This window comes from Pteronotus mesoamericanus, unplaced genomic scaffold (assembly GCF_021234165.1).
Source record: "Pteronotus mesoamericanus isolate MK-2021 breed Mesoamerican mustached bat unplaced genomic scaffold, CSHL_Meso_final contig_56, whole genome shotgun sequence".
In the NCBI taxonomy this organism is placed as follows: Eukaryota; Metazoa; Chordata; class Mammalia; order Chiroptera; family Mormoopidae; genus Pteronotus; species Pteronotus mesoamericanus.
In genome coordinates this window covers 17,645,690-17,659,497 of record NW_026555201.1, presented here as the reverse complement: position 1 = coordinate 17,659,497, position 13,808 = coordinate 17,645,690, and the positions used below count along the sequence as shown (strand labels likewise).

Here is a 13,808-nt window from a genome sequence, read left to right as displayed (position 1 = left end):
CTTGTGTTCGGAGGAAGAAGGCAACACACAAGTGTGGATATCAAAAGGCCAGCCAAAGGAAGGAAGAAACAGCTATAAAAAGCAGATGGTTCTAAGAGAAAGGAAATGTGAAACAGGATCCAAAAAATATATGGGTCAAAATAATAACATAAAAGGTTCTGGCAAACAAAAAGTATCACTCTGTAGAAATTCAATAAATTGTCCAAAAAAGAAGGCACAGTGAGATTATGTTAAAAATGTAAGCATTCAGGGGCAATAAATAGAAATACATAACCGGCATGCTCTTAGAGTCCAAGACATGAGCAATCTAAATTGACCCAACTTAAAGCTAAACAGTAAATACTGTCAAAGAGAAGTAGAAACCTGAGTAGAGATAGTCCCTGATGCACCACTCAATCTAAAGACCAATTAAGTCTTTTAGAAATTTACCTTGCATTCAAAAAGAGGTTGCTCTATGCGCTGGTCTTCATATTTGCTCACCCTGGTCTGAAAGAATTGTACTGAGTTGCTTCTGTCAATACCGGCGTGGGTTTGTCAATGGCCCATTCGTGCATTCCCAGAAGGTCACTTTGGAACCAATTTGCAATGTGCTGACAGAAGTTACATGGTAGCTCCAGGCCAAGAGAGCAGTTAACTCCCTCATACAGCTATGCAGCCACCATTTGACAGCATCTAGAAACCAGCAGATGCTTCCTTCCCACTGTGATGCCTGACCTTACCCTGATTCTTTAAATTTCACTTCCAGAATTCAGACTTACACTGCCTCACCCTTTCTAATTCCCAGCTTGATCAACGGTTTCCAGGTCCAGCAACAGAAGAATGTTAAAAACTGAGTAGTCGAGCAAACAGAAACAAGGGCGCAGGAACAAGAGAGAGAGTTGCTTCGGGGTGTAAGTTTGGATCAACAGACTGGAACAGGAGAAACTGAAGATAGTTAGCTAAATCATAAGTGGGGAAGCAGCTGAAGGAAACGAGATCACAGTGAAATGTTTTTATGATACCTTTGTGTAGATAGGCAGGGTCTTTTTTTTTTAAAGTTGGGTTAATTGCAAGATATTTTCTTTCTATAAATTTATCAACTTGGGTATAAATAGGGTCCCCAAATTATTCCATGTTTTGCTTTTAAAGACACATCCTTATAATTCAGGACAACTTCTGGATGATCTGAAAGACACTTCTGGGCACCTCAGAATATTTTTATCATGGCCAATTGTTGCTTCATCTTCAACATCTGACTAATTAGGCAGTCTTTGGTTAACTAAATGCTCACTAATAGTTCACCAAACATTTCCCTTAATTTCTGGGTACCCAGCTAGACTATATTTCCTGGTCTCTCTTGTAATTAGGTATGATCGTATTACTGAGCTCTGACCAATATAACTGAGTGGAAGTAATATATGAAATTTCTAAGCCTCTTGTAAAATCCTCTATTTTCTCCCTTTCACTGATGGCTAGCTAGAGTTGGGATGATAGAATCACAAGCTAGAAGGAATCTGGTTTCCTGAGTTACCATAAAAATATATTAGTAAACTTTTTCTATAAAGGACCAGATATAAATACTTTAGTCTTTGCAGGCCATACAGGCTCTATTATAACTACCCAATGCTGTTGCCCAGGCACAAATGTAGTCACACACAACACACAATCCAATATCGATGCCGTGCTCCAATAAAACTGCTTGATAAAATTGGACACCAGCCCACATTTGACCCGTGTGCTATAGTTTGTCAACCCCTGACTATACAGAACAGCTAAAAAATGAAAAACTCCTCTTTTGTTAAGCCATTGAAACCTTAAGTTTGTTTCCTGTAGAAGTTAATATTACCTTAACTGACACAATGCCATTTTGGTTGTTTATAAAATGTAACACATTTCATGATAGAAAATTATGAACCCGCCTACCACAGGTTTTAGGTTTTACAAGAGTCCTTTACCAAATCAAAATACGTAATAAAAAAGAGGCAGCCTGTGGTTTTTGTTTGTTTTGCTTATATTTTTTTCTTTTTGGAGACTGTGTCATGTTATTTTATTGGGAATCGGGTAAAATTTTGCCACTGCCCTCTCATCTGGTGATTTTTATCTCTAGACAGAATTGCAACACTTTTTCACAAATCATTCCATTTTTCTGGGAAAATGGTGAAATCTTGCCATGTATCCAGTTAATGAACTCTCCCACAGATAGTGAATTTCTCTATGGGCCCCAGTGACTAGGAATCAAAAGGGAAGTGATTCTTAAAGTAAAAATGGAGCAACTGTGGTGTTAGGGGAGAGGAAGAGTTCAAAGAAATTTGTCAAAGATTAATTCAGGACTCCTGGCAGGAATCTATGGTTTTCTTTGTTTTCCCATTATGTGACTCAGTATCCCCAAAAAGAGACAGGAATGACATTGATGTTGACTGTGGTTTATAAATCGCTGAGAGAGCCAGAGAGGGAGGTGAAGACTAAGGACATAGGAGTCAAAAAAAATTGGGTTGGAATTCCTGTTCCACCCTTGCACCTATCTGAGCTCAGCTTCAACATATATTTAAATGGAATGATAATAAATTTGGTATAGGATCCAGCTTGTGGTAGCTCCTCAAGAAGTGTTAGTAATTATCATTAGTTTCAATGGCTACTTGCTGCTAAGTTCACAAATTATAATTTCCAAGTAAAATGTAAGTTTTTCTTCGAAGAAAAATGTATTTATCCTCTAAGACTTAGAATTCTGTGGATTGTTGATATTCAATAAGTGACTATGAATATCTATAGCTTCTTTTACTAAACTTGTCTCTTTCCCATTGCTTGAGCTTGGGATTTTAGTTGAAATGTTGCTTCATCACTTCCTTCTTCTTTTCTGTAGTTTTAAACTTTGCTCCCTTTACTGGACCTCTCCATGTTTCATTTCATCGCCATCTTTCTAAAGTACAGACTTAATCATGTCACTTTGACGTTCTCTCCTCATCTTCTATAAAGTCCAGTCTCCTTACCGGGCATTTAACACCCATCTTCCCACTGCCTCAGCTCAACCTCATCTGTCTCTTTAGTTTATGCCTTATGTCCTAGAATTGGTGAATAATCTGTAGTTTTCTAAACACAGGACCATATTGGTAAATGCTATTCTATCTAGATGTTCTTTTTTCCATATTTTTTAAGCCAAATAAAATTCTTTCTTCAAAACATGGTTGAAATGTTAATTTCCTCATATATAGAATATTGAAAAATGCCCCCTTTCCTCTACTTTCAATTCTTAATATTTTTTTGTATTAAACCATTAGATACTTTTATATTATAGTAGGTAACAAATCATGACCACTAAATACAGTATATACTAATCACTCTGGCACATAGTTTATAGTTTACATGCAATATATCTTCAAAACAATTTTATGGAGTAGTTTATATTACTGTTCTCATTTTACAGATGAATAAACTGAGACTTAAGTATTAATTGACTTGCCAGGTTCAGTGTGCTAATAAATATCGCAGCATTCTAAGAAGAGTACTGTGGTCAACAGATGTCAAATGCTGCAAACAGGATGAAAGCAAAAGTTAAAATGTTAAGCAGGAAGAGATGTCTTTTCAAAAGCTGTTGGGAACTTCTAGGAGAACGGAATAAAAGTCAGAGGTCAAGAAAAGTAAGGTAAATGTAAAGCCTGGAATAGTGGCAATGAATACAAACTACTCTTTCAAGAAATGTATCTGGAAAGTTGGAAAGATGAAGTTATTAAATGAAGCAGGGCAAAGAAAATTATTATTATTAATTATTATTATTATTAAATAACAGAGACCCGAGGATTTTTGAAGCTAGGTAAATTTAAAGCAGAGTGTTTTGACTGTGTTTGATTTTGCCTTCCATGTAGATACATTTCACAATGTCTGGAGAAATTTTTGGTTTTTGTTTTGGTCCCACCTGAAGGACGCTGCTAAATATCCTATAGTAATAATAAGACTGCCCCCACAATGCAGAATTACCAGGTCCAAATGTCACTAGTGCTAAAGTTAAAAAATTGGGTTCCAAAGGGTCCACCGGAAAGGAGGAGATTGAAAAAAATAAAAGAAATATGATAACTGATAGGACAAAATTGGGAAGAGAAAAGCAGTAGATAATAAAAATGTTACCCTTAGAAAAGCTTTATTAAGAACAATTACCCTCATTTTATTTTTTATAGATACAGAGGTTGACATTCAGAAAGCTTAAATGACTGATCTTTTAAGGGTATAGCAGACATTTAATTCAAATCTTTGAGCCCTGATTTGATGTTTGTTTGTTTTTTTTAATGATGCCACCAAACACTTTAAGTTCAAGATTGACTGAGGATAATTGTTGATGTGATAGCATAAATTCCAGCCATGGAGCAATTACTTTGCTTAAAAATTCATGGCATGCCTATTGATTTCATTTTTCCATAAACAATATATTTAGTACCGTCCTTTTTAAAGGAAAGAAAGATGTCTAAGTATTGTGAAGAAAGAAACTAAGAAGAATGCATTTGGAAAACCGCTATCAAATATAAACACAATATTGACCCTTGAAGAATGACAAAAAAAAATTGTATGAGATTTTCAGTAGCATTTAATCACATATATTTTACACCAGAATTTTTTTAAGTTCAAAGTATGCTATGTAATTGTTTTAATCTTCACCTGAGGATATGTTCATTACTTTTATAGAGAGAGGAACTGAGAGAAGAGTGAGACAGAGAGAGAGAGAGACAGAGGTGAACATTGATATGAAAGAGAAACATCGATCAATTGCCTCCTGTATGCACCCTGACCAGTTATCCAATCTGCAACCTAGGTAGGTTCCCTGACTGGGAATCGAACCCACAACCTTTTGGTGTATGGGATGATGCTCCAACCAACTGAGCCACCCAGCTAGGGCATGACATGCAATTCTTTAAAGACTTTGTAAAGCAAAACCTAAAATAATAGACACTAGCATTAGAATGCCACATTTCTAAAAATTTTTACTCAAGGGAAATACTCATATATGTATGACACTGAATAGTCAGCCTTCTGCCAGCAGAGACAATGTAAATTTCAAGAATCATCAAAACAGTCTTCATATCATTGCTCCCATGAAGGCAAAAACAATGAAAACGACCATTAACAGTTTAACCATGAAACCTTGAGCATAAACTATAACTAGGAAAGGAAATAATCATGTTTCTTTAAATACAAATACAGTAACTAAATGTGCAAGCACAGCAGAAACAGGCAAAGAAGGCGAATCATCTAGGGACCTGAGGGCTGACCTGTGCCGCAGGAGGCCTGGCCAGCTCTGGAAGTGCTACCACGTGAGCAAGCCAAGAGGGCTGTCAACAGCATTCAGCAATCAGACATTGTCTCCAAGAAGGAAACAGCTGGAGGCCAGAGCCAGTCGTCTACTCTATTGACATCTGCTGCTATATTTCCATCCTGGGGTTTCTTTTATTTATTTCTGTTATTCAAAGAATTCGATAGAGACCATGTGTTAACTTAATTGTCTTCTCCTGATAATTCTAGTCACTTGGGTGCACCAATGATTTATTTGCAATTCACTAGCAATACTAATTCAATACTTAAAATAAAACTTACTAGTATATATAGAAATCAAGTCGATCAATAGCCCTTCTTCTCTTCCCCTGACACCAGCAGAAGTCTTCACTGTTGCAGTGCTGCTGGTTAAGAGTAACATCTGGAGCCACAGAGCATTGGTGTGAATCTGTATTCTATCATACTTTAGCATTGAGATATTGCAAGTCATTTAACCACTCCCAGTTTCTTCATCTGTAAAACAGGAATAGTAACAGTGCCTATATCACAAGGCTATTGTGAGGACTGAATGAGATGCTCCGTAAAGTGTCTCGTTCGGTACCTAATATACAGCAAGCTTCTAGAGACATTAGTTAATATCAGTACCTTTCTGCTATGATTTTTCCTAAATATCACTGACAGTGTAATTTTGTTTCATTCTTACATAAAAGCCTTCCTATAGTGAAGACTGCCCCACCTATAATCTGAACCAAAAGTGCTCATTTCCATAAACTGCTCAAATTATAAGGGCTTACTGGGTATTCTTCTATGTAACCCTCTCCTCTAAAGAGTGCTTTTTCCCTCCCGTATAAGTCACATTGACCCTTTAAATTCCAAATACTTGGTAAAGGTTATTTTTGAATGCTCCATCCAAGTAGAATTTCTCTCAGACCTAAAATCCGACAAAAGAATTGCCCTCACTAACAATATTACTTATATGATGTATTTACTTGTCTATGTCACTATTTGTTTTTAAAAAATATTCAATTTAATACTTTTCAGTACTTTCTGTTTTCAAAGCATTAGTGTTATCACCATATAAACAAAATAGTATGAAATAATCTCTACCTTTATTGTCCTTACAACTAGAGTAAGAAAATTAAACAAACATCCATGTTACCATGTATATAAATACCATAACTTCTTTACATCTTCCCAATTGAATGTAAATTTCCCTTCCTTTTAAGTTCTACAACAATTTGTTTATTCTTTTTTTGACTTTGAACTGAATGTAAGAGAGGGAGAGAGATTTAGAAGGTAGGGTTTAATTTATTTTTTAAAAAGAAAAATATATAGCAATTACTTCATGAAGAGAGAATGTAATGTAATATACAAAAAAGGCTCTGCAGGGACAAACCTAAATTCAAGTCCTGGATTTTGGTATTAACTAACTGTCTGATTTTATGACTGTTTCCCATTCTATTTAAGCCTTGGTTTACTTCTCTGTAAAAGTGGAAATACTGCCTTCTTTAAAATTTTGTGAGAATAAAACAAAAAAAAAACTCCTATAAAGTACATGGTAAATGTTCAAAAATGAATGGTTTTTTATAATGATATAACAAAGTCTTGAGTTTGCATAGGCAATCCAAGAGGGAAGGAGTGGGTGAGCCCGACACTGGAAAAACGTTAGAAATGAGAATAGAGGTAAAAGGAGGCGGCAGACCAAGGTGAAGGATGCTAAGGACTGAAAAGTGAAGATGAGGAAAGAACCTGCTAGTGTAGCTCAGTGGATCGAGTGCTGGCCTGTGAACCAAAGCACTGCCGGTTTGATTCCTAGTCAGGGCACATGCCTGGGTTGTGGGTCAGGTCTCCCGTAGGTGGCCTATGAGAGGCAACTAACTGCACAGTGATGTTTCTCTCCCTCTTTCTTCCTCTTTTCCCCTCTCTCTAAAAATAAATAAATAAAATATTTTTAAAAAATAAAAATAAAAAACCAGGAAGTTAGTTCTCAGTGGTAATATGGCCAAGGAAATTTCACATGCAAGGATGTCCAATGCTTAATTGTATGTCTTTTGCGGAGCCTTAACAAAATAGTACCCTCTTTCTTTAATCTTAATCTCCAGATGAAGTAAAGATACGAAAGCAAAGTGACTCTTTTCCTCATTGGATAAATAAGTGGAAGAATGGAAAAATGAAACCATAGTAGGAGAGACAGAAAATTCAAGCCAAGTAAGAAATCAGAACAAGAGAAAACATAAATTGTTGCAATGTCGTGGTGGAGCTTCCAAATATATGCGACATGGAACCAACCTGGAACTAAAGGTATTTATTTGCTATTGAGACTAAGCAGTCTGAAGAACTTGGGACACCCAGGAAGGGTGCATTTGGAAGAGAGCAGCTAGATGGGGCTATTATGGAAGAGGAGGTGGTAACAATTGGGAGAGAAGAATGTTTCAGTGAAAAAAATTGTAAAACATGAAAAGTAACTAAAGTTCCTTTCATTAAGCAGGATGGGGAATGTGCTGGATATATGCGGTGGAGAGTGTCAGGAGAAGAGGAGACCAGTCTGGAATTACCGCAATGGTAGACAGAAAACTCAACAACGGCCAGCACACAAAGATGTGCATGAGCGGATAAATCCAAGCTATAAACATCTCCAGCTTCTAGAAATTATGAGATGTGAGGTAGTGATGTATATCACCAGATGTTGAACTAAGAATTCAAAATTAGATGACTGGAACAATGACATTAACACTAATGAAATACAAGGAGAGGAGAAAGGATTTCGGTGTTGAAGAGACAGGTTTGTCTGACACAGATAAGGTTTGTTCTCTGTAACCAGACTGTGAGGCAGTATGGTGCAAGGACTAGCAGAGAATTATACATGAATGTATTTTAACGACTGTCATCTACTGTGGGTACTATCCATGGTCTCTTTTTCCTTAGAAACAGAACCCATAATTTTTAGCTAGGCACATAGCTTCCTAGAATAAAAACTGCATTTTCCAGTTTCCATTGCTCAGCTAGATAAGATCTTGGAACTAAAAACAGGCCAGTAGGGTGCAGAGGAATCCTTAATGAAATAGAATATGTCTTTCTAATTGAATGGAACTCAATGATCCACTCAGGACTAAGAGGCAGATGCCACAGACCGATGGCGGTGGACAAAACAGAGAGAGCCAGCTGCCCTGACAGCTTCCTGCAGTCGCCGTGCCAACGCAGGCCTCTCGCTTCCATGTATCCTTTACATGAAGAAAAATTAAACTCCTATCAATATACTCTTTTAACATTTTGAAATATTCTGAAGTGCTGACCAGGCACTCTTTACATTTGTTTGAAAAAGTCTTTAATCTGATAAGTGGCATCATAAAAACCCTATAAATACAACATTGCTTACCACAGAGTCTTATTGGAGTATCAGATGTGTGATTGATGCAACCAAAATTCTATTGAAAATAGTACTTAGAGTGGTCAAGTCTTAGGCCAAGGCCATTTATGAAAGTTTGCCTAAACCTGCAGAGATAATAGCATGGTCAGCAGAGAAAAAGGGTCCATCTATCCTTCCCATCTAATCCAGACAAATCATTGTGGGTACACACAACAGAGTTATATGGTGTTCACATTTAATTATTTGCATAAAGTTAAATTTTGTACTTTTAAAATTTTTTAAATGTAAGTTTTTAAATTGTTGTTCAATTACAGTTGTCCCAATTTCCCCCCCATTGCTCTCCCCTGCCCCACCCACCCCCACTTCCTCAGTCAGGCCCCACCTTCTTGTCCATTACCAAGGGTCCTTTATACATGTTCCTTGACTAGACCCTTCTCCTTCTTTCTCCCATTTTCCCTCTGCCCTCTCCCCTTTGGCCACTAGCAGTTTGTTCCTTACTTCCATTATCATTTGATAAGTTAAATATTTTGAGTCTTTTGTTGATAATCTATACTTCCCTACTTTTACCCTGAATTACACACATGGTACTGAGAACTATAAATCTATAATTAATTATTTTGTAACTCATTTTTCTTATATTGAAAATGCTTTTTTAAAACACCAAAGGAATAATTTTAGAGCCAGAAGTACTTTAAAAATCATTCATTTCAAGCCCTATGTCTTATAAATTATCCAATGAGACTAAAGAACTTAGAACTAAATCTTTCTCAGACAATTGTTAGTTCATTCATTAATTAATTTATGCATGTATTAATCGAGTCAATTTTTAGTTCTTATGAGAAGAGCATTGGGGAGGAGGAACTGGAGCATAGAATAAGATCCTGCTATTTATACTTTCAATTTAGTGTGGTAAGAAATAAATTATCCAGATGATTAAAATTCAGTATAGGTCAATGTGCTGTAAGTATTACTACAGACAAAAAATCACAGGAGGACAAAGGAGGAAAAGGGGTAGCTAACAAAGATGTTACGAAGAAAGTTGCATTTGGAGTTGGACCTTAGAGGATTTGAACAGGTGAAAATAGAATGGGCATTTCAGACAAAGGGGTGGTTTTCTTTTCAATATGTAGAGTTGATTTCTACATGATGTGTTTTTCTTGAGTTATTTTTTAAATTACATTTCACTGGGAGAGTAAAATCAAACCATTCCCTAAGAAGCCAGATGTGAGATGGTTGCTTTGGAAATCTTGATGTCAGAGTTAAAGCTGCATGAAAAAGTGATGTTTAGCAAGGTACAAAAGAATCCCCCTGAAGTTCATCAGCTGTAGGGCCAGGCTACCCCACAGCATCTGGAGAAAAGGGTTGTAGCATCGCTTAAAAAAGTATGAGCTATTGCTCACAAAATTTATAAATTAAATGACTGAAAAAGAGGTCAGTAATAAGTAAAACAGTAGGGTTTCAATTTACAAGTGAAAATCCAGACAAATGTACAGTATTAAGGAAAATAATATTTAATTTTCCTTCATAGTACACTGAATTAAGCAGTCTAGGAAACACATATTCAAATGGAAAGTGTTTAAGATGCAAATGACATTTAGAGAAAAACAATGGTATCTCTGGGAACTTCTACAAATAATTCTCCTTTAATATTATAATATGTATGAAAAATAGTTCCTCTTTTTCTCATATTTGTGATTGGTTATGGTTATCAGTAATAGAGCACCATCTAGGACTATACTAGGCATTTCGTCCATGAGTAGTACTAGGTGATAACAACATGCATATTTAGAGAATTTTGTTCGTGACTATTATTACAACAACGATAAACTGTAAGTACAGATTTACATAGGCTGAATAGTCAGCCTTTCACTTATACAAACAACTTGCTTTATATTCCACCAAAAAGGAAATTTGCATTTAAGCTATATAAGTCAGCAGGTAACCTTCAGCCACTAACCTTGCTGTCTTCTGTCTCCTTAGCTTTCCCTTGGAGGGGATTCTTCTCTCCAAATTCACAAGTTGATTTTAATGTGAGCTGACAAGAAAGCATTGAGTTCTCTGTTTCAGTAAGTTCCAAAGGTCTTGAAGAATAGTGCTGTGATCCAGTAGTGCCAAGATTTGGTATCGGAAGAGCAGTATGAACAGGCTTTGACCCAACAGCTGGCTGTCTCAGTTTTGAGGCAACCCCAAGTACAGGCATGGCTTCTATAAAAGTATCTTCTTGCTGCCAAAGAAAATGCTTCTAACCTCAGTCTGGTAGACTCCACTTTAGTATTTCCAGAACAAATATTTTAAACAAAACTAGCAGTCATCATGATTTAAAAAAAAAAAAACACAAAAAACTAATAATATAACGTTCAGGAAGAGGCAACAAAACTTCATCTTTACTTATCTTTCTTTCTGACTGGCTCAAATCTCATATTCATTCTCTCTCTCTCTCTCTCTCTCTCCTCTCTCTCTCTCTCCCCCCCCCTCCCCTCAGTGAGTCAGTGTCTATGTAATATTAAATACTCCTTTGGGGAGTAAACTTTTCTTAAAGGTAACTGCTACAAAGCTCCTTCTTTAGAATTAAAGAGCTCCTACTTTTACTTTTTCTTCTCACTAGAGCAGTCTGAGTCTGAGCACTGAGAATGAAAAAGAGGAGAAAAACAAAAGGAAAAGTCCTTCAGTCCAAGTGTCAATGCAGCCAAAAGACTACAATAGTGGAAGGACAGGCATTCTTCCTGACTTCAGAAATAACCAGACTACATTCTCTTTTTAAAGAAAATCGTATTTCCCCCAGCTGAAAAAGAAAAAAAAAAAGATGGACACGATTAATGGCCAAAACAAACAGCTGTTGGAAGAACTTTTAGCCCGGAAACAATCTCAGCGATGAAGCTGTTTGTCTGATTTCCAGCTATTTTTCACTCCTGACAGCCATGAACCACGGTGTTCATTCTGTTTTATCCCATGAAATCAGGTTCAACTCATGCAATAGTACAACTAGCTAAAGCTGCTAAATCATTCAGTAGATCATGCCTGCCTAGGTTACAAAAATAGAGTAAATACTAAGAGTGGGGCACTACATATAGAGTAATCAATGTACCTAAATTTACTAATGCTAATAAAAACATTTACCCCTAATACATACATGGAATATACTACATAGCACTTACTGGGCAATCACTTTTTGCATTGTCACACTTACTCAGCAGATAACTCAAGAATAGGCACAGTTATTTGCTCCACTTTAGAGAAAGGATACCTTTAGAGAAAGGATTAGTCATTTGATTAATTTGACCGGAATCATCCAGTTAGAAAGTGGGAGAGCCCACACAATCTAAAGAGTAACTTCAGAAACCATCTTGGAAATGATTTATTGTGCAACGACATTATTACTCGAGCCTATTAAATAACACTTAAAATCCTAAGTTTTTAAAAAGTGCCCAAATGTATACCTAATGAATATGAACAATGCAGCTTCCGTCCATAAAGTTATTTTATTATAATCAGTTAATACCTGTTTCTGATAAGAGTATGTCAGGATCTACAGTAAAAGCAAAGGGTAGGTTTTCAAGGAAACCTCTGACCCGTGTGCACTGCTGTCTACAGCGCAGGTGCACTAAGATAATGGGTGCACGGAGCGTGTCCCCTCGGGTCAGTAAACATAAGGGTTACGTGAAGTGCCGAGATTTCATTTGCAATTTTGCAACTAATAACAAGAATTTATTTGATTTCATACTGTTCACATTTTTGTTTAAGAATTCTCTAAGACACAGAGTTACTCCTCTTTTTCTTTATTTTCTTTAGAAAATTTATGTGCATCAGATATTTTAAGAATTTCCAATATTGCAAGGGAAGGTTTTAGAGAAATGAGTGGACATTTAGCAGATGTTCAATAAATAGTAGCAGTTATGAGAATCATAAACAATTATTGTAGAAAATACCTTACTATAGTAAAGAAAGGACTTTCTGTCTAATATTTTCAGCTCTAAATAAAGTACTATTAAGTAAAAAGGAGTAACTTACAAGTAAAAGAGCCAATAACTAAAGTCAATTTATATGTCTTTTTGAGACAAGTATAGCAGAAATTCAAATACAAGTTAGAAACCTTGACAACGTAAAGAAAAAAGAAGTAACCCAAGTGGGCTTTACCCAATGTGGTCCAAGACATAAATACAACATTTGTGGTGATAAAGGAATGACATGATCATTCACAGAAGGTAAGTTACTTTATAATTTACAAACCCTTTAACACACTATTCCTTCTAGAGACTGTAAGATATTGCAAATTTAGAGATGTTCAAGTTCCCAAAATAGAGTTTAAACTATATGAAAAGACATATGTACTCTGTAATCCCCATATTGCAAACAAAACAGCATACCAAAAATAACGGGACTTGTGGGGAAAATTGGTTCTGGGAAGACTATTCAAAATATGTGCAACTTTGTGAGCAGATCACTAGGAAAAACAATATTGGTACCTCAGAAATAATTTGGACCACCCAAGCATGCAGTTCAGCTCAGAATTTTTGAAAAACTGAATAAAAGTGCTGACAATACTTTAATTAGAATTGGTGGGAAAAATCCAACTGGAAGGCCAACTCTGAGCCAACAGGCTTGCCAACAGATTGCACAGGGCACAGTGCACTCTGCAAATGTTTAGGAGCTACACAAGACAAAGGGTATGCCCCTTCGGCGAGGGAGCCCCAAATGTGGGCGCTCATTCTGAAATTTTCCTCAAAACTGAGCCAAAGGGGTACCTGTTGACTATACAGTATCAAAGCTAAAGGCTTCTTTCCCCACCCACGGTAATAATTCTACGCTGGCTATTCTGCTTCCCTTGGCCTAGAATGAACCACATATTAAAGCTACATAACTTCTACATTACACCAGCATAATTCTATTTACCAATTACAAATGAGCTAATTGGTATTTCAGAAACATATGCTGGAGCAGAACACACTGTGATTCCTGATATAATCAAACTGAAAAAATGTTCACACTCAATAAAATGTCTTTTCACTTTGAAAAGTTTTTTTGCTTTATTAGACAATATCATTGCTCTTTGACTGAAATGCAGTGTTGAAAACAGTTGTCACTGTTGACTAATTCTATGAAATGACATCCACCACCAAGAAAAACAAAAACAAGTTAACTTATTATAGAGGCTTTACTGTGTGCCAGGGCCTGGCATCCATTTTATCCAAAAAGATCATCCCCTTTG

General features: G+C 36.3%; 1 protein-coding gene across 2 annotated transcripts in view; it reads right to left on the bottom strand.

Annotated features, from left to right (window-relative positions):
• Positions 1-10,802, bottom strand: part of NAV3 (neuron navigator 3) — a 324,575-nt gene extending 313,773 nt beyond the window's left edge. For both annotated transcript variants that reach the window (XM_054580143.1, XM_054580145.1), the window contains exon 1: positions 10,560-10,802. In XM_054580143.1, coding sequence (XP_054436118.1) covers positions 10,560-10,802 — 243 coding nt within the window. The remainder of the gene's footprint in view (positions 1-10,559) is intronic.
• Between the last annotated feature and the right edge of the window lie 3,006 nt (positions 10,803-13,808).